The sequence below is a fragment of the Lagopus muta genome, chromosome 25 (genome assembly GCF_023343835.1).
Source record: "Lagopus muta isolate bLagMut1 chromosome 25, bLagMut1 primary, whole genome shotgun sequence".
Classification (NCBI taxonomy): Eukaryota; Metazoa; Chordata; class Aves; order Galliformes; family Phasianidae; genus Lagopus; species Lagopus muta.
Genome location: NC_064457.1, coordinates 1,470,598 through 1,489,630, shown reverse-complemented (window position 1 = coordinate 1,489,630; position 19,033 = coordinate 1,470,598). Strand labels below are relative to the sequence as shown.

General features: G+C 61.5%; 2 protein-coding genes across 5 annotated transcripts; both read right to left on the bottom strand.

The window, feature by feature from the left end:
• Positions 1–598: 598 nt before the first annotated feature.
• Positions 599–3,079, bottom strand: PNPO (pyridoxamine 5'-phosphate oxidase). The gene is made up of 8 exons (XM_048926485.1): positions 2,921–3,079; positions 2,708–2,821; positions 2,509–2,633; positions 2,336–2,435; positions 2,187–2,240; positions 1,509–1,637; positions 1,355–1,425; positions 599–1,277 (listed from the first exon to the last, which is right to left on the bottom strand). Exons 1-8 carry the CDS (start codon positions 3,077–3,079, stop codon positions 1,112–1,114), a joined length of 918 nt encoding a protein of 305 aa, XP_048782442.1. The 3' UTR covers positions 599–1,111.
• A 99-nt stretch (positions 3,080–3,178) lies between these two features.
• SP2 (Sp2 transcription factor) lies at positions 3,179–13,114 on the bottom strand. Of its 4 annotated transcripts, none has more exons than XM_048927017.1 (7): positions 13,033–13,114; positions 10,133–10,208; positions 8,609–9,562; positions 7,751–8,051; positions 5,437–5,611; positions 5,148–5,341; positions 3,179–4,321 (listed from the first exon to the last, which is right to left on the bottom strand). In XM_048927017.1, the coding sequence occupies exons 2-7, from the start codon at positions 10,193–10,195 to the stop codon at positions 4,221–4,223; spliced, it is 1,788 nt and encodes a 595-aa protein (XP_048782974.1). In that variant the 5' UTR covers positions 10,196–10,208; positions 13,033–13,114; the 3' UTR covers positions 3,179–4,220. The 4 variants fall into 4 exon arrangements, with proteins under 4 accessions (XP_048782974.1, XP_048782975.1, XP_048782973.1 ...); XM_048927018.1 differs by lacking the exon at positions 13,033–13,114 and adding an exon at positions 10,564–12,753; XM_048927016.1 differs by lacking the exon at positions 13,033–13,114 and having other exon boundaries at positions 10,133–12,753.
• Between the last annotated feature and the right edge of the window lie 5,919 nt (positions 13,115–19,033).

The window sequence follows — 19,033 nt, the reverse complement described above, 5'->3', positions numbered from 1 at the left end:
GGGGCTCCAGCACCACGGGGATGCCTAGAATGGGGGGTAGAAGCAGCTGTGCTTGTCACCCAGCATCACCCCAGAGCAGAACCAGCACCAGCAGAGCCCCCAGCCCCACAGTGGGACAAGCAACAACCACCCCACCCTACGCTGCTAAGCACCACGGTGGCACTCAGCCAGGGATGAGCGCAGGGAAGGACCAAGGTGACTGCATGACTCAGTGCAATGGGGGCAGACGGAGCTGCTGGGGCAGGGGAGCACCCTGCAGAGGTGTGACGCAGCCGCCTGGCGCGGCCCAGCAGCTCCTTGCTGCCACCTCCCATCGCAGGCTGCGCTCAGTCCCAGGGGGTTCCCAGCTCCTGCACCACAGCATAAGGATGTGGGTGGACCTGAGCCACGTGAGGACCCTCCTGACCCCCTGCTGCCCCGAGAGCCAGAGGCTGAGCGCACAAAGCTGGGAAAGGGGGAAGGTTATCAGCGCCTGGTTTCACTGGGAAACGGCCCAAGAGCAGAAGAAGCAGAGGCTGAGCCGGCAGCACCATCTGCTGGGAAGAGCAGCCAAGCCCAGCTCTGCTGGGTAAACATTAACCCAAACACTGCACTGCTCCGCTCTGATCGAACTTTATTGTTTCCACGTACAGGCAGGGAGCGGCGCTGGTACAGATGGGGTGAGGATTGGGGTCCCACAGCCCCACGGAGATGGGACACACAGCCAGCCAGGAACACTCACAGCAACATCAGAGCCACAATTAAAGAAGTTATTGCACCGACTGAGCAAAAAGGCATGATTCTAGCTAAAACACAAGGCATGATTGGTCCCAGCAGCAGGGCAGGATAAGGGCAGGGGATTCACCAGTGCCCTTCCACAATCATTCACATGATTAATTAACACCACCAAGGGCAATTGCTACTCACACGCTGGCAGTGGGAAGCAGGGGTCTGTGGGACCGACCTGCCTCTGCCTGCTGTGAGCACAAAGGGATCTGGGTTCTCTGGGGCTGAACTGAGCCCCCCCAGCACCACCAGGGAAGGGCAGAGGGAGGCCGCAGCTCCTCAGGACACAGCAGGGGACACGTGGGGGGGATTTGGCACAGGCGAGAGCATCCAGGAACGTGCAGCTTCATGGGGAAAGGCGCTCGAACACCCAGCCATCCTCACCCCGATGGGTCATTTGTCCCAGGGGGGCTGCGCTGTCCTGCAGGCGCCGAAAGACGATGCGGTCGTGCAGGCGGTTGGTTTGGCCCTGCCAGAACTCCATCACATCCGGCTGCAGGATGTAGCCTCCCCTGGGGGAGAGAAATGCAGGTGGTGAGGGGCACTGCGGGGTGTGATGGAACCACAGTTCCCTACCGGCGTGGCTCACCAGTAAGCTGGCTTTGGCACTGCTGTGTCCCGGTATTGCTCCTCCAGCTCTGCGTTCTTCTTCCTCAAATACTGCAGGGAAAGGGAAGGTGTTGAAATCAGGGCAGGATCGTGGCAGCTGGGGGGAGTCCTGCTGGTCCCACCTCCCTGCTCACCTCTCTGTCTGGGATGACGGTGCTCTGTTGGCTGACCACTGCCCCAATCTGGCTGCCCTTAGGGCGGGAGTGGAAGTACTGCTCCGATTCCTCCTCCGACAGCCGCTTCACTGAGCCCTCAATCCGTACCTGGGCAAGGCAGGGATAGGCGAGCACTGGTTGCCTGGGGGCCCAACAGCCCCCAAAGCCCTTGACCTCCTCATCCCATACCTGGTCTGGGTTCTGTGTTGTTAAGACTCATGGAGTTGTTGAGTTAGAAAGGACCTTTAAAGGTCATCTAATCCAATGCTGTAATGAACAGGGACACCTACAGCTCAGGCTCAGAGCCTCACCCAGTCTGACCTTGAAGCTCCCCAAGGATGGAGCATCCTCTCCAGGCAACCTGTACCTCACCACCCTCGCTGCAAAAAACCTTCTCCTTATATTCAGTCTAAATCTCCACTTTCAGTTTGAAACTGTTTCCCCCTGTCCTATCCCAGCACACCCTGCTTCAGCATCTGCTTCCTCCCTCCTTACAGCTCCCTTTGCACAGGCCCTGCCCCTCACAGCAGGAACAACAAGCAGCCAAATCCCACCTGGAGAGCCCGAACCTGAAAGCTCGAATCCCAAAATCCCACAGAGCCCCAAAGGGGGGGGGAGAAGGGGGAGACGCAACCTCGCCCCACACCACGCACACACCTGCCGGTGGAGCGGCTCCCAATAGAAGACAACAGAAGCGAAGGGGTTGGCATCCTGAAACGTGGAAAGGGAGAACAGGAGAGAGCCGTCAGCGGCCACGCAGCTCCGGAACAGCTCCGCGGGATCCCCGCCCGCAGCCCGGCGCTCACCAGCTCCCTCCCCTTGCGGCTCTCGTAGTTGGTGAAGAAGCGGAACCCGTCGCGCCCGAAGCCCTTCAGCAGCACCATACGGGCCGAGGGCCTCCCGTCCCTGCGATAGCGGGCAGGGGGCGGTCAAGGCCTGGCGGCACGGCCCCCCACACGCCCCCAGCCCCGGTACTCACCTGCCGCACGTGGCCAGGCACATGGCGTTGGCCTCGCCCACAGCCGGGCACCGCGCCGCCTCCGTGAACCAAGCCGCGAACTGCTCGATAGGGTGCCGGGAAGCCAGGTGCCGCTCCTCGAAGGCCTGCGGGCACCGGGGCGATGTGAGGGTCGGGGGATCCCCGTGCCGAGGCCCCGCCGCCCCCGGCCGCCCCGCACCTCCTCGTCCCCGCGGTAGCCCATCCTCAGCGGCCCCAGGTCCATGGCGACGGCAGCGGAGCGGCACCGAACGGCGCACGGCCGAACCCCGCGCTCCGCTATATCCCCGCCCCCCGCAGATCAGCCAATAGAGCGCCGCGCTGCGGGGCGGCACCGCCCATCAGGGAGCCAATAGGAAGCTGCGTTGCGGCCGACCCCGCCCACCGGCCTCACCGCCCTTTCGCAGGTGTTGAGCCAATAGGAAGGCGCGCCGCGAGGGCACCGCCCACCGGCCTCACGCCCATCTGGGAGCCAATAGGAAGCCGCGTTGAGGGAGGCACCGCCTACCGGCCACACCCCTGCTCGGGGGCAGGCAGCGCACAGCGCCCCCATGCGGTGGGAGGACGGGGGCACCGGGAGCGGGGCTGGGGGCAGCGGGGGGGGGATGGAGGCGGGGAAAGGAGCTGGGCGGAGCGGGGTTTGCCTCTGGCGACCAAATTTATTGAGCAAGAAAAGCTCCCGGCTGCCTCCACACCGGCCAACCGGTTACAGGTAATTAGAACAGATCTGTCACAATGCAGAAAACAACCGTGGGCAGTTACAACTAAAAAATAAAGTGGATCTGTTTTAATTTAAAAGCTCAAAAATAACAAGCCATATGTTTCGTTTTGTTTTCTTTTCTTTTAAACGCAGTAAACACAAAAGCAATATAATCTATGATACAATGTACACTATACACAGTCCGGGTTGGGGGGGGAAGCACATAAAGGAGATTAAAGTCCCAAGATTGAAAGGGAAAACGCCACGTCACTTGGAAACAGAAAGGAGTGAGAAAGAAATCAGAGTGAAAGGAACCTTCATTGCTGGAAAAGAAACGCAGGAGGGGGGGGGGGAAGGAGAGAAGTGGGGAAAAAAAGGGGGGGGAAAGGGGGATAAGGGGGAGAAAAGGGGGAAAAAGGGGGAGAAAAGGGGGAAAAAGAAATGGGAGAGGGGGAGGGCAGGTCTGAGGAGGGAGCAATTAAATAAAGATGGGGAAAAAAAGCACTCACCATACACAGTGTTGGTAATCGGGAACAGGGAGCGTAAGGCAACGATCTCCATAGAAAAAAAGGGACCTTCCAAAGGGGTTTATATAGATATTTATAACTATTTATAGATTTTAAATATAAAGTAGGAATGTGCTGTGGAGGCGTTCTCGGCCCTCCCGCATCGGAGGGTGCAGCCCCTGGTGTGCCGAGCCCTGCGCGCCCCGCTGTGCCGGGGCCATGCCGGGTGCTTTGCCCCACGGCTCCACGAGGGGGATCGGCCCCTCTGCGAGGGCTGCTTCTGCGTGAAGCCCACACGGTGGCAGAGGACGTCCCCTGAGAGCTGTGCTGGAGGGGACGCGGCTGCCCTCAAAGGGCGGCCGGGGAGACTGGAGTGCTGTGAGGGCGGTGGGGTGACAGGTCGGCGCCTGGCGGATCCTCACCGTGGCCCCTCAAAGGATGGGGGGAGAGGGGGGGGGTTTTGTTTGTTCAAGACGTGGCTCCCAGCCCTACAAGTTCTTGGTGATCAGGTGGGTTTTATAGTGCTTCGTCAGGTGGTCGCTCCGCATGAAGCGCTTCTGGCACTGCGCGCACTCGAATCGCTTGTCGCCTGCGGGGAGAGCAGAGGCCGTCAGGGCTGGGGGACCTCGGGGATGTTGTCACCACCCACAGCCCTGCTGCGTCCCCACAGCTCCCAGTCACGGCCACAGGGACCTGCCATGGAGGTGGTGACGCCTGTGGCAGGTCTCATTTGCAGCCCCATGGTCACCTTGACAGCCCAAAGGCAGCGAAACGCCCCTCAGTGTTCACAGAATCATAGAGTGGCTTGGGTTGGAAGGGACCTCAAGGATGATGAATCTCCAACCTCCCTGCCACAGGCAGGGCCACCAACCTCCCCATTTAATGCCAGACCAGGCTGCCCAGGGCCCCATCCAACCTGACCTTGAACACCTCCAGGGATGGCCGGGGCATCACAGCCTCTCTGGGCAGCTGTTCCAGCACCTCACCACTCTCACAGCAACAGAACTTCCCCCTTACATCCAACCTCCATCTGCCCTCCGTCAACTTCAAGCCATTTCCCCTCATCCTGCTGTCATCTCCCCTTGCCAAGAGTTGACTCCCCTCCCGTTTGTAAGCTCCCTTTAGGTACTGAAAGGCTGCAATGAGGTCGCCCTGCAGCCTTCTCTTCTCCAGGCTGAACAAGCCCAGTTCTCTCAGCCTGTCTCTGCAGGGGAGGCTCTCCACCCCCTCGATCATCTTTGCAGCTCTCCTCCAGACCCCCTCCAACAGCTCTCCTTCCAATCCCTTCCCAGTATCTCTACCACATCCTAAAGACAATCCGAGGCAGCCTGAGATCACCCCAGCCCTCACAGAGCATGGGCTACAATTCAGAGGGCCGCCCTGGGAGCGAGAGGGGTGCATGCAGGGCCACAGACCTGTGTGCGTGCGCGCGTGCCGCTGCAGCTCGTCGCTGCGTGTGAAGCGCTTCCCACAGAACACCCAGTTGCAGACAAAAGGACGTTCGCCCGTGTGCAGGCGCACGTGAGCACGCAGCAGCGAGGTCTTGCGGAAGGTCCGCCCGCATTCGGGGATGTGGCAGATGTGCTTCTTCTTCCCTTGGTCCCCAGGCCTGGTGAGGAATGCAGCGGGGCAGGCGTCAGCCCTGCAATGGGCGCAGACCCCCCTGCTATGAGCTGAGCCCCCTCCCCTCTGTGCACCGCTCACCTCTTCTCCCCATCCTTGCAGTTGGGGCAGGTGCAGGCCATCCGCCGTCGTTTTTCTCCCGGCTGCATCTCCCCGGCCAGTGCTTGCTCCATCTGGAGCTGGATCTGGGTCGGGCTCAGGCCGCTGATGGTCAGATTGTTGCCAGAGACGTTCTGCACAGTCAGCTGCTGTTGGCCTGGGGAGGGAAACGGGGAGTCAGGTTCTGCCCTGCGAGCCCCCGTGCCTGAGGGGCTGCGAGTGTCTCCATGCTGCGTGCACTGAAGCCCTGTGGAAGCGGCTGGCCGGGGGAAAGACCACGCGTGTGGAATGGGACGGACCCCAGCTGGGCACCCCAGCCCCACATGCAGCATTGCCACAGCCCCGCTGCTACATGCTGGCCCCAAGTGGGGCTGGTAAGTCCCTTTTTTTTTCTGAATATACTGTGCGGTTTTTCAAAGTTTTTGGTTTGATCCTTCGGGGTGGGGAAATGACCAAAGAGGAAACAAAAAAGAAACTTTGAAAAAACGTGCAATATATTGACCAAAAAAAATGGGACTTACCCTGGACCCTAAGGGCCGCTCCACGCTCGGGCACTCACGGAGGTGGCAGCCTGGGCCCTGCACAGCACCCGGGCAGCCGTGATGGGGGCTGGAAAGAAGAAGATGGGGTCAGCGTCAGCAAGCTCTGGGGGCAGCAGGCAAGGAGAAGGAGAAGGAGAAGGAGAAGGAGAAGGAGAAGGAGAAGGAGAAGGAGAAGGAGAAGGAGAAGGAGAAGGAGAAGGAGAAGGAGAAGGAGAAGGAGAAGGAGAAGGAGAAGGAGAAGGAGAAGGAGAAGGAGAAGGAGAAGGAGAAGGAGAAGGAGAAGGAGAAGGAGAAGGAGTGGGATCTGATGGATGAGCAAAGAGGAGGTCACTGCACAGAGGGGATGCGGGCAGAGCAAAGGTGTCAGTGCAACACTGCGAGGAGATGTGCTAAGCCCAGGGTGAGGGCAGCTCTCTGACAGCACGGCGATACACACAGGCCCTTCTGGTCCTTGAGAAAACCAGGCTCAGCCTCCACTCGTGGAGCCAGCAGGTCCTACCGGTCCCCTCACAGCCAGGGCTCAGCACGGCCTGGCCAGCCTTGTGGCACGGTGCGGGGAGCGGCGCAGACAGCAGCAATATCTGCCTGTGCCATCTCCTGACACCCAACACAAAGCAGCAATTAAAAACCCCTTTAAAAGCTACCCCAGTGATGACAGCGGTCCACTGCGGAGCACTAAACCACACTGGACCACGTTTTATGCTGACATCGTTTAGTGGAGCAAGAAAGAACAGCTTCTGACTGCAAAACCCAGTCGGGACTCCTGCTGGTTCTTGCTGGGAGAGAAACCACCAAACGTCAGCAGGTCTTTCTGGATCACAAAGCAGATAAACTTCCCTCAGACCTAACTTCCTCCCCTCAGCTCCCTGCAGCTGCCAGCTCTGGGCTGGGGACAGTTTGCCAGAGCAGGGAGGACGGAGCTGCCATGGGGACGTGCAGCTCCTGGCGGGCAAAGGGAGACTGGAGTGCGCCAAGGCTGTCTGTGGCTCACAGGCCCGGGGCTGTGTCTGGTTATTTTCAGTTTAAGACACACACTTGTTCCACAGAGGAGCTGAGGGAGTGGCAGTGCCTCATGACACAGCCTGCATGCGTGAAGGCACCTCTCCTGGTTTGGCTATGGGCAGTATTTGGCTATAAGCAGCAGCATCCTCGCTCGGCAGCACGGCAGGTGCAAGGAGAGGTGACACAAACTCATCCCTGGGTGCAGCTCGCTGCCTCTGCACAGCACGCAGGAGAAAACAGAGTCACTCAGGGGCCCAAAGCAGACACAGCAGGGTAAATTTTTCACTCAGAGGGCAGTAAGGCCCTGGCACACTGCCCCTGTGTGGACGCTCCATTCATGAGGTGCTCGAGGCTAGGCTGGATAGGGCCCTGGGCAGCCTGGTCTGGTGGGAGGCAACCATTCCACAGCAGGGGAGAGTTGGAACTGATGATCTTTAAGGTCCCTTCCAACCCAAACCAGGCTACGATTCCACATCCTGCAGCTCAGCACCACACTGCAGCTCTGTGCTAACTGCTGTCCCTGACAGCCAACCAGCAGAGCAGCCAAAGAGCCCCCCTACGAAACACACAGAGCCTCCTGCAGCGAAGAGAGCTAGACAAGCTGTTGACATCTAACACCCAGCAACGTTCAGCCTCGGGATACAAGGCTTGTTTACAGAGCTGCCACATCCCAGCTGTGAAGAGCACTGCTGGAAGGGGCCGCCTGTCCCCCCCCGTCCCTCCCGCCCGCCGCGGCGCAGCACGCAGCCCACCTCCAGCATTGGTGATGGTGACAGGCACACCCTGGACCTGCACCCCGTTGATGTTGATGGTCTGCATGGCCTGTGCTGCAGCTGCCAGCTGGGCTGCACTCAAGCTGATGACTCCTCCGGCAGGCGCGATCTTTGGCAGCGGACGCTCCTTGCGTGCGGTTGGTTTCTTGCTGCTGGATGCTGTGCCAGAGTTGCGGGACACGGGGCTGCTGCAGGAGGTGCTGGATGGAGCCACCGTCACGGCCGGGGCTTCCTGGAGCAGCACTGTTTGCAGTTCACCCGATGGTGTTTTGAAATAGACCTGATGGGAGGGGGGGGGGGGGGGGAGAGAAAAAGAATGAGACTGGTTGAAGCCAGCAGGGAAGGGCAATCTCCACTCAGAAATCCAGAAGTGTGGGCCTGCAGGAAGCCACAGAGAAGCTGCCCACGCCTCTTAAGACACTGGGCCTCCCGCAGACTGGTCCTGGCCCCGCAACAACAGCAGAGGGCTGCTTTAGCTTTGCAGCCTGGTTTCCAAAGGTAACACCAGCAACAGTCCTGCAGCCTGTGAGTCTGCTCTCCCACCTCCCCAAGCTTCTGACAGGCAGGATAACTCCAGCCTGAGGCTGAAAGCGCAGCAGTTTGCAAAGACACGGTGCTCCTAAAAGTCCTGTGAAAAGAGGCAGCCAGGGAGAGGCTCAGTAAAGCCCCAGTGAGGGAGCGGCTGCACTCCCAACCCTTCTTGGGCATCAGAGAATCCACGCCTGAACCTGATGCCAACCTGGGGATGTGTCTCACAAAACTCTTCAGCTTTTTAAAAGCCCGAGGAAGGGCTTGGAGTAGAACCAGGGCAGAGGGACGTCACAGCAGATGATGTACCTGCGTAGGAGCGGACTCTGTCGTCTGGATCTGGATGTTCTGGGAGGACTTCTGGGGGACGGTGGGGAGCGTGGCTGAGGCAGCCTGGACCACACGCAGGGCCTGCTGTGGGATCTGCACCACCTGGGACTCCTGCTTGGGCTGCACCACCTGCACCTGCTGCACCACGGCAGGCTGCCCAGAGCCCGGGCTCTGCACGATCAGCAGGTTGTTCCCCGCCTGGATGATGTTCTCCGCCGTCGTCTCTATCAACACCGTCTCCACCTGCTCGGCCACAGCCACAGCGGAGGGCTGGCTGGGTGACATGGCTTTCTTTCGAGTCTTTTTGCCAGGCTTTGAGGGGCTCTCTGCAACCACCTGAGCCTGCGTGCTTGACTCTGCAGCGTTCACCAGGTTGTTCACAGGCAGGGTGAGAGTCACGTTGCTGCCACCGCTTAACTTGACCACGTTGCTCGAGCCCTGCACCGGTGAAGCTCCGCTCTTCTGCGCCGGTGCTGGCTTGATGGGCACGGGCTTGTGAGAGGATGAGGATGGGGTGAGAATGGCCTGATTCGTGCCTGGAATAATTTGGATCTGGTTGGTGAGGTTGGGCTGGACTTGGATGGTCTGCCCCCCTGCAGCCTGGATCTGGGGCACCGTCTGGTACTGGATGTTTGCAGACGAGCGAGTCCCTTTGCTGATGACAGTTGGGTTCTGAATGGCAAAAACCAGCTGCCCCCCGGGGTAGGAGGTGCCAACCTGGGAGCCCTGGATCTGGAAGAGATTCCCTTTCGACGACAGGATCCCGAAGCTGTTCTTACCAGAGCCCAGAGGGAGAGGAGCAGGTTTGATGGGGACAAGTTTGCGAGGCGTTGGCTGAGGAGGGGCAGGAGGAGTCACGGCGGCTTCCACTGCTGGGGGACCAATTTTGCTACATGTTGCTGCGAGGAGGGCGAGCGGAGACGGCTGGGAGTCCTGGGAACCAGGAAGGAGACAGGCATGTTAGAGCCAGGGTCTTAAACCAAACAGGACTGAGATTGAGTCAGAGAGGGAAAGGCTACACGCTATCGAAAGTAACTCAGTCCGCGCCAATTAAACACTGCTTATTAAGTGAGCTGCTTAATTAGCCGTATCACGTGTGCCTTTAGCTCGCCCCAGTCGCACTGCTTTTAGCCATCAGGATGCTGGCTGCCTTTTAATCCCGTGTCTGTGTTCTTACAACCTCCATAAAGCTGCAGACGCCCTTCAAGTCTGTTGCCACTCACACCCATTACACACACCCTGCAGTGCTTCACGTGGTTATAATCCCAAGACCACCTTGTGAAATCAGCTGCTAACATGACCCGAGAGGTCCTTAAGGAAAACACAGCACTGCTAGGAGCAACAGCTCTGCCAGGAGTGAGGACTGGAGCTGGGAACGTGTCCAGAATGCAGCTCCCCAGCCTGTCTTGCAAGCAGAGCTCCTCCTGTGGGGCACGCTGCCTGCAGGCCCACACCTGGGGCACTGCCCCCGGCCCAGCAGGAGCTCACACCACCTGCACTCACCTGGGCAGTGGAGGCAGCTGGCTGCAGGTATTCACTGGGGCTGACGGCAGCAGTGGCAGCCATGCTGTTGCTCGATCTGCAAGGAGGAAGCAGAAAGACAGGAGTGAGGAGAGCAGTGAGAGCTGAGACCATCGATGTCTGGGGTTCTCCATCGTCACCCAAGATGCGGAACCTTGCGCGCCTTCAGCTGGAGCTGCAGAAGGGGTCAGAGATACAGACTGGTGTTTTTCCAAGCTGGAAAAACATTGTTTCAATTATTTGGGTATGTTGTTGGTGCTGAATGTTTGCAAGTCATTATGTAATTAAAAGGTCATTTGGGGGAACAGCAGAGCTGCTGGCGCTGGCTGGCAGCGGGACCTGAGGAAGCTGAGAAAAGCCACAGGAGAGCCAGGAGGGCACAGCAGCACGGGCACAGACTCCTAAATCCTCACCATTTGTTACCTCTTTTCTTGTAGGCTGGTAAGGTTTCATCCACAAAGCATCCTTTGGCAAATCTCCCACTCAACCCCATCCAGCGGCCACTGAATGGTTCAATAGCTTAATAGTATTTGCCTCAAGAAGGTGCCAGGGAAAACTTGTCCAAGCTCGAATTTCTTTTATTACCACTGCTGACGATGTCCTGACTTCAGCAGGGAGTTATGGCCAAGCTGAGGAATAACAAGCACTTGGGATTCATGGAGGGCATCTCTGAGCTGCAGCTGTGCTGGGGTTGTGCACAGAGACACCCAGACCGCAGGAGCAATGAGATGCAATGGCAGGGCCACGCTGCAAGGGAGACACACAAAGCACGGTGCCAGACAAAACAAGTTGTGTAAGCACTGCAAGTGGCTTTCTGCTGCTCAGCAGGGACTGGGAGGGAGCAGTGGCAGGGCGCTGGTGGATCCCACGCAGGCAAGATGTGGGGCTGAGCAGGGCTGAACGGATGGCACAGCGCAAGGAAGGCAGACACGGGTTGTTTCACAGCTTGTCAGAGGCAGAGAAGTGTTGAAGGAGAAAAGTCCACGCTCCAGACCCTCTCTGCAGCAAAGGTGAGAGGCACTGCGTGCTCACAGCCAGAGAAAAGGATGCGTTCTTCCTGGAAAGCCAGGAGCTTGCACAGCTGCCCAAGCCCAAGGCTGCACCCTTCCTTTCTGCAGAATTAGGGCACTGCTGAGGATTAGCAGCCCTGACTACAAATAAGAGCAAGCTGAGCTGGCTGGAGAGAGAGACATCAGAGAGATCCCATTAGCACGTACAAATAAACATCAGTGATGACAGGGGGGGGGGAGAAGTGTCCTCCTTATACAACCTGTGTCTCGGCCTGCAGTGACACTGTCCCACCCTGGAGGTGACTGGCAGCACGCAGCTTGGCTGCCCACGTGTTCACCCAGGGTTCCTCCTAGCCACAACGCATCACAGAGCTGACATTTGCTCCGAGTCAGGCACGCATTCACACCCCATGGAGAATTTCAGGCCCCGTTTGCTATCCTGACGCCCCCAGGAGAGCCTCAAACAAGACAGTGCTTTCCATTGAGGCAACTGAAGAGCAGCAATTCATAAAAGTCCTTTTTTTCCAGCCACTCTCCCGTTCCCCTCTGCTTGTCACAAGTACAGTTTTATGTGGAAACCATCTCCAAACAATGGAAACAGTACATCTGGTGCATTCGTCCCTGCACAAAAAAAACAATTTAGTTTGGAAACTGTGCCATTATCTCTAATGTTCTCCCAGAGATGCAGAGAGGATAAATGGTTTTTTCTCCCCATCCACGACAAGCCCAGCTCTTTGGCCGGCAACGCACAGCCCTGCAATGCTGGGACAGGAAAGCTGGCACCTGCACACAGTCACACAGCAGCTCCTGCACCCTCTGGGGACGCTGTGTGTGGTTTAAGATAGCAATTTCAAGCCTTATCACGATAGCCTTATCTTTAATTAGCTGGTGTAACAGCCCCGCTCCGATAGAGGAAGCGCTGCTCCGCTTTGCAGGCACGCAGGGCACACAATCTGCCATCCAGGCTTTCCCTGCTCCCGAAATGCCCCTCCTGTCCTGCTGATGGGTGCACAGAAATCAGTGCTGTGCTCAGAGATGGGTGCTGACAGCCCGGGCAGCTGTAAGGTGATGCACAGCGCTGTGTAATGGCCTTCTTTTGGGGAAGAGAACACGAGCCTAACTTTCTGCATCTGGTTTAAAGCCAACAGGACGGAGCCCATCAACTCAATGAAGCGTTTTTAAGCAGCTCCTGGAGCACGAAGGTGACTCAGAGGCCCCTCAAAGACCTCAGCGTGCCACCAGCACTCTGAGCCACCCAGGGAAGCACAGCCACGGGGAAAAAGCGACCCCCGGCCCCTTCTGCACACAGAGCACAACAATGCTGACCCGTGAGCGCTGAGCCCTGAGCTCAAGCATTGGGAATTCACACCTAACAGCGGGACATCGGGCAGCTCATTCGCAAAGCAGCCAAGCCTTCCGAGGAATCACTTTGTCTTCTCTTGACAGGCGCAGACCGAGCGCTGCCCGGCCTTATCCCGCTATTCCACACCAGCTCTGTGTTTTCCCATCCCGGCCAACCCCCGGGACACGGAGCGGGGCGAAGCGCACCTCCCGAGGTACCAAGAGACGCCCTGGGGCTCCAACCGCGCAGCCCCCCCGGGCAGCCCCCGCCCCGCCACGTACCGGGATCCACCTCCCCGCCCCCCCCCCCTTCCCGGCCGTAGCGGCGGTTCTCCCCGGGGAGGCGGGACGAGGCGCCGGGCCCGCCCCCACCCGGGCCCCGGAAGCGCCGCCCGCCCGCTCAGCGCAAGGCTTGGGCGGGCCGAGAAGGCCGCGTTCCCCTTCCTGACCCGACCGTGCCGGCTCCGCCGCTCCCCCCGCACGACAACCCCCGCCCAGCCGCGCCCGGCTCCGCCTCGGACCCGCACAGACCGGCCGAGGCGGCGGCGGCGGCGGCTCCGACCCCCTCACGGCGCCATCTTCCTCCTGCGGGGCTGCTCGGGCACCGCCCTGCGCGACCCGCCCTCTCGGCGGTCTCCTGCCCAATCTCCGCCCGGCTCGCGGGCGCTGACCAATCAGCCAGTGCCGACTTCTTGATCGGCAATTCCGCAGAGCAATGGGACGCGGTGATGGAGAGACTGCTCCGCCAATGGGAGCGAACTGACAATATGACGGACGGAAGCGGAGATCCAATGGGAGGGAGAATCTCTGATTAGCATCTCCACTGGCCAATGAGAGCGTGCGGAGCCCATCACCATCCCCTGATTGATTGACAAGGTCCCGAGGCAGGACGGCGGATTTCCTCCTGGGCGGGAGCTGCCAGAAAACACTCTCACGGTTGGCTACCACCAATATGATTGACAAGGAGAGAGACCAACAGGAGGAGCGGGGGGGTGCTCCGCGCCGCCCGGGATTGGCTGCGCGCCCGGCGGCGGATCCCGTCGCTTTCAGCCCGGTGAGGGCGCGGGGTCCCGGCGGGGCCGTACCGGGACGCGTCCCTGCTGCTGGGGATCCGCCGAACTCCGACCAGCGGCGACGTCCCTCACTACCGCCCGAACGCGGGACCGGGCCCGCAGCGCTGAAACCCCCGCGGTTCTCCCGGTGCCCCCGGAGGCCGAGGGGGGGTCCCAGCCGGTGCCCGCCCTCCTCCGGCCCCCGTTGGCCCGGCCCCCCCCGCTGGAGCCAAATAATTGCTCGGCGCTTTGTTGTGCGGTGTCTATGGCCGCGGGGCCTCCATTTGTGGGAACTTGCTGCGGCGAGTGCCTCCCTTCTAATTACCACCCCCTCCTCTCTCTCTGCTTACTCACAGCGCCCGGCCCCGCCGCCTCCGACCCCCGCCCCGGCCCCCCGGTACCGACCCGGGCTGGGGGTCCCCGAGGCAGCGCAGCTTCTGAGAGGAAACCCATCAACACAATGGAGTGGGGATCCTGGGGCGCGGGGATGTACAGCTCATCCACGTCCCGTGTCAGAGCAGCATCCTATTTCAGACCCACATCCCACCCAGCATCCCCCTCCTGCATAGCCTGGCATTCAGGTACCCCCAGTGCTCCCCTGGCACCATTTCGCCCAATGGGGGGACGAGGGGCAGCTGCCTGCATTGCCCACCCTGCTTTGCCCACCCTGCGCTGCCCACCCTGCGTTGCCCACCCTGCGCTGCCCACGCTGTGCTGCCCACGCTGCCCACACTGCACTCCTGCCCAAACGAGTCCCAGCCTGCCGCTCCCTGCCTCAGTTTCCCCAGGCAAGCAGTGACGCCAGCTTTCGGCTGCAGGCCCGGCACGGATGCAAGCAGGCACACGGGGATGGGGATGTCCTTGCCGTGGGTTGAGGGAGTAAACGTGGGTGGGTTTGGCATGGTAAAGGGAGAAGGTTTCCTGGCACTGGGATCCCTCAGCTCTTTGTCCAATGTCCTCGTCCCCAGTGTATTTGGCTGGGACACAGGGACAAGGAGCTCTGTAGTGAGGCACAGAATGGGACCACGCAGATGAGCACTGCGACATGGGGACATGGGGACACAGCTCCATGCAGTGAGGCTGGGAGGGGTCACAGCGAGGCAGGGGACAGAGGCATGCAGAATAGCACCAGGACACACCACAGGGCCCCAGCCAGGAGCCCTGCAGGACCTGGAGCTGTTGTGTGTGGGGAGGGCATGCTGTTCCCTGTGGGTCCCCATCCCCACAGCTCCCCATCCCCACAGCTCCCCAGCCCCAGCCCCCTCTAGCCATCCCCATGCCCGGGGCTGCTGGCAGCTGCTCAGAGCCCACATGCAATTAAGGCAATTAGGGCACCTCCGCAGCCCGCCAGCCCATCTCTGCTGAGATCATTAAACCATTCTTAATGATTTCTTCGAAGAATTAGCAGGCGGTTTGCAGAGCCCCTGCCGGGGGGGTGGCAAAGCCAACCTGGGGACGGGGACGGTTCCGTCACCGCTGCCTGGGGGCCCTGACGTCAGCCCCGCGCTGCTTCCACACCTTTGATCCACGCCATGCACCAAACCTGTTCCTGCATGGCTGGGCCAGCCCTGCCCCCCCCCCCCCACCCCCCCAAGCTCCTGGGGGCTCCGTGCATGGGGAGGAGGCGGCGATGGCACGACCAGGTGGCACCTGTCCGTGGTGTGGCTGCGTCTCCAGCACAGCCACGTGTCCCCATCCACATCCCCAAAGCAACCATCGCGTCCCCACTGCACCCATACATCCCCATCCCTGAAGCAGCCACATCCCCAGTGTGGCCCCATCCCCCAGTCAGCCACACGTCCCCAGTTGTGGCTGTGTGTCCCTATCTCTGGCTGCTCCCCTCTGCCGTGCCAGCAGGGTTTCCTCGCGTGGTGACGGCCGGGCGGACACAGATATGCAGGGAGATTACGTGAGGCTCATTAAAATCCAGGCTTGAATCATCGCGGACTGTCAGCTCCTCGCAGGGCAGGGGAGGCTGTCGTGCTGCAAAGGTTGAATCCCGACAGCAGTTCCTGCTCAGGTGAGAAATGCAGCCCCGGGGCACGCTGCCACCTGGCACGGCCGCGGGCAGAGGAGAGCATCGCGATAATCCCAGAGATATCTTTGTGTAGGGCCCTTATGGGGGACCCATAGGGCAACAGCAGGAGGCCTGTGGGGTGGGGGAAGGACAGGGACCTTGCTGTGCCCTGAGCTCTGTGCCAGGCACGGGGACAGGGACGGCACGGGGACGCTGTGCCGTGGGTGCTGGGGGTCCCAAGGGTTCCAGGCACTCGTCTCACTCACAGACCCCTTCGCTCCGGCTTTGTGGGCGCACAGGGCCAAGGTCAACCCATGGGGCTGCGCCCATCCACTGCCCCCCCAGGTCCACGTGTGCCGTCATCCCCAGCGCCGTGCCTGGAGCTGCGCCACTGCCGGCAGCACAGCCCCCCCAGGGCCGTCTGGGTGCCGATCCAGGCGCCTGTCTGAGCCCCCCCAGGGGACTCCCCTGAGGCCGAGGCGATCCAGACGGCGCAGCCCCATGGGATGGGATGGGACCGGCTGCCATCACCCCAAGGCAACCCCTGCACAGCCCCCCCTGGAACCTGCTGGCAGGCACCCGGCACCTTGGGCAGGTGCAGGCACACAGGGGTGCAGGCACACAGGGGTGCAGGCACACAGCACAGCACACACGGCTGGGAGCACACAGTGCTGCACACACGCAGACGTTCGCGCACCGCTCGTTCCCAGCGTCCCGCCAGCCCCGCTCCCCTCACAGATCCCAATTTGTTTTATGACAGCAAAGGAAATTGCCGTCAGTTCCCCACAGCCGGGAGCCCTTTGAAGTGCTCTGCCCGGGGGCCGGGAGGGGCCTCCCCCTCCTCCTCTGCCCCCCCCCCCCCCCCCTTCCCCGACCCCCCATCCTTCTCTCTCTCCTCAAGCCGGGGGACACATCTCCTCCTCCCCCATCCTTCTGTACCCTTCCATTTCCAGATGGGCACAGGGCTGCTCCCACCTCTTGCGGGGCTGTGCCTCATCACCCACCCCCACCCCCCCCCTCACCCCCAGCTGCTATTTAGGGGCCACAAACCCCTGCTGAGCCCTGGGGGCCCGGCCCTGGGTCGCAGCACCCATCTGCCTGAGCAGCTCCAGCGCACGGAGGGATTCGAGGCATTTTCCTCTTTGCCTTGTAATTTATGCAAATGGGCTCTGTAATTAGCCGTAATTTCAAGGCACTGCTCGGGGTTTCAGACGTTCCATGGCAAGGAGATGAACCCCCCCTTCCCGCATCCGCCATCCTCCTGCACGAGAATCATTCCTTCCATGGGTGGTCCCAACAAAGTGCTGCTCATGGCACTTCCAGGAACCCCTGCCCTGCTCAGCCCCTGCTCCAGCCCCATCCTCCCAAGCCCCCCCAGTCCCCTGTTGCTGCACCAGGGGGTCACACCATACCTGATCCTTGCTCTGCAGCACACTCTTGGCCGTGTCTTGGTGTCCCATAGGGAATCCAAAGGTGCTGATGGAGCAAGGAGTTGTGGGGGGGGGAGCAACCCCACTGCGATCCGTGGGACCGGAGCCCTCATCAGGACTGATCTGTTCCCGTTCCACCAATCCCAGAGGAATGGGGAGGCTGGGACCCTGCAGTCAAGGGACGTGAGATGCGCTGCCACGTGAGGGAAAAACACAGCGGTTCCCAACAGCTGAGCGACCTGGGGGCTGCATCCCCACCACCCACCTCCGCCCATCGGGGGGCTGCAACCAGGATCAGGACTGGGGCCGGGATCCCCCTGCATCCCTCCACGTGCCCCATGTGGATCCACGGCCCTGCGCACACTTGAGGCCACGTGTTTACAGCCGGCAGCAGCTCACCCCATTGCCGCCCATCCCCTCCACGCCGGGCGTCTCCGCGGTGCGGCAGAGCCGGGGGTCACCGCGCTCCTCCCCCCACCCTCAACGGCGTTTCGGCGGTGGCGGCAGCGCCGTCCCATCCCTGCACGCTCTGCCGGGACCCACGCGATGATGAAAACCAGGAGAGTTTCCCCCAAGGCAAAGGAGTTCCCGCACCCGCCGCCCGGCCGGGCGCTTGGCAAGCACCGGGAGCTGCGGGCTCCCACGCACCGCATTGGCCAGCAGGGCTGCAGGTGGGCTCCCGGCTCCAGCAGGGTGCTGGCGTACAGGGATACCCTCCCTGATGGCTTTGCAGTGCCCAGCAGCCAGCCCTGCTCTGCGACGGGGACGTTGGCTGTAGAAATGGGGTCGTGACACCCAAGCTGCTCCATTGAGGTGATGCCACCTGGGAGCCCCCCCCCCCCGGGGGTCTCGGCAGCTCCCGGTGCTCACAGCCTCCATAGGGACTGGGATGGGGCCAGGAGGGTCGGAGCCCACAGCTGAGTATAGACGGGCTCCCACTCAGCTCTTTGAGCTGCATCTGGGGCACGGTGGGATGTCTGTACCCCACTCTGATTTGCCATGCATCCATCGTCAGCCCTGACACGTCCATGTCCCATCCACCCCACGGCACAGGGATGAGTGGGGGCACTGCGTCCCCTCTGGTGGCACCCGCGGGGCAGGGGCTTGTCACCACCCGGGGGCTACAGGGCTGTCCAGGCTGGGCCGGCTGCCGACGGGGCACAGGAGGGCGGAAGGAGGAGGGCGGCCATAGGCGCAGGAGGGAGGAGGTGGTTGTTGCTTTCTTCTTTTAATTACCCCCTGTTTGCGGTGTCTGCTGCGAACTTCCCGTCCCCTCCCTCCACTTTCATGCGCCGGATCCCAAGCTGGGGACGAGGCTGCTGTCAACCGCCCGGGCTCTGCCTCCAAGGGTTAAAATCACCTGGGCCAGGTATAGGGGTGGAGCTGGGAAGGTGGGGAGGGAGGGAAGAGCCGGCGCGCGGCCGGGACCCACCATTCCTGCTCGCCCGGCCCAGTGGGTGCCCGGTCCCTGGGGAACCGTGCGGGTCCCTCGGGGGTCCCTCGGGAGCCAGAGCCGCCCGCCCGCCCCCGCCGATGAGGACGGAGCCGCCGGGAGCTCGTTGCTGCCCTTAGACCCGTACGTACCGCGCGGCGCCCCGACGGCACCGGCACCACTCCGGTGGTCCCGAACGCGGGGATCCCGGTAACTGCGCTTGGGAACGGGACCGCGCCGCTCCCCGCTTTGCCCAAGACCCCCCCGCGATCCTCCCGACCCCCGCCGTTCCCGCTGCGGTCCGGTCCCCGCTTGGGGCTGCGGCTCTCGGGACAACCGGGGCCCCTCCGCTCCGCCCCGCCCCGCTCCGCCGCGGCCCCGGGGAGTTTCGCTGCGGTGCGCGGAGCCCCAAACCGCGGCATCGCCCCGCAGCGCCGGGATCGCCCCCGCAACCCCGGCGCTGTTCCAAACCCGCGGCATCCCCCGAACTCGCGGTATCGTCACGCGTGGAGCCCCGCGGGGTTGCGGGTGTCCGGCCGGGCGCGGGCCGAGGGCAGCGGCTGCCGCCCATCCCCGCCGCGGGGCGCGGCCCCGGCTGCGA

Bases quoted from the DNA above. Each gene is read 5' to 3' on its own strand.
- SP2 (XM_048927016.1), bottom strand. From the start codon at position 10,264: ATGGTCTCAGCTCTCACTGCTCTCCTCACTCCTGTCTTTCTGCTTCCT. The intron at 8,052-8,608 runs GTACATCATCTG...CCCTCCCATCAG, and splicing joins CAGAGTCCGCTCCTACGCAG to GTCTATTTCAAAACACCATC. The intron at 4,322-5,147 runs GTCTGTGGCCCT...CTCTCCCCGCAG, and splicing joins GCACGCGCGCACGCACACAG to GCGACAAGCGATTCGAGTGC.
- PNPO (XM_048926485.1), bottom strand. From the start codon at position 3,079: ATGGGGGCGCTGTGCGCTGCCTGCCCCCGAGCAGGGGTGTGGCCGGTA. The intron at 1,426-1,508 runs GTGAGCAGGGAG...CTTTCCCTGCAG, and splicing joins CCGTCATCCCAGACAGAGAG to TATTTGAGGAAGAAGAACGC. The intron at 1,278-1,354 runs GTGAGCCACGCC...TCTCTCCCCCAG, and splicing joins GTGCCAAAGCCAGCTTACTG to GGGAGGCTACATCCTGCAGC.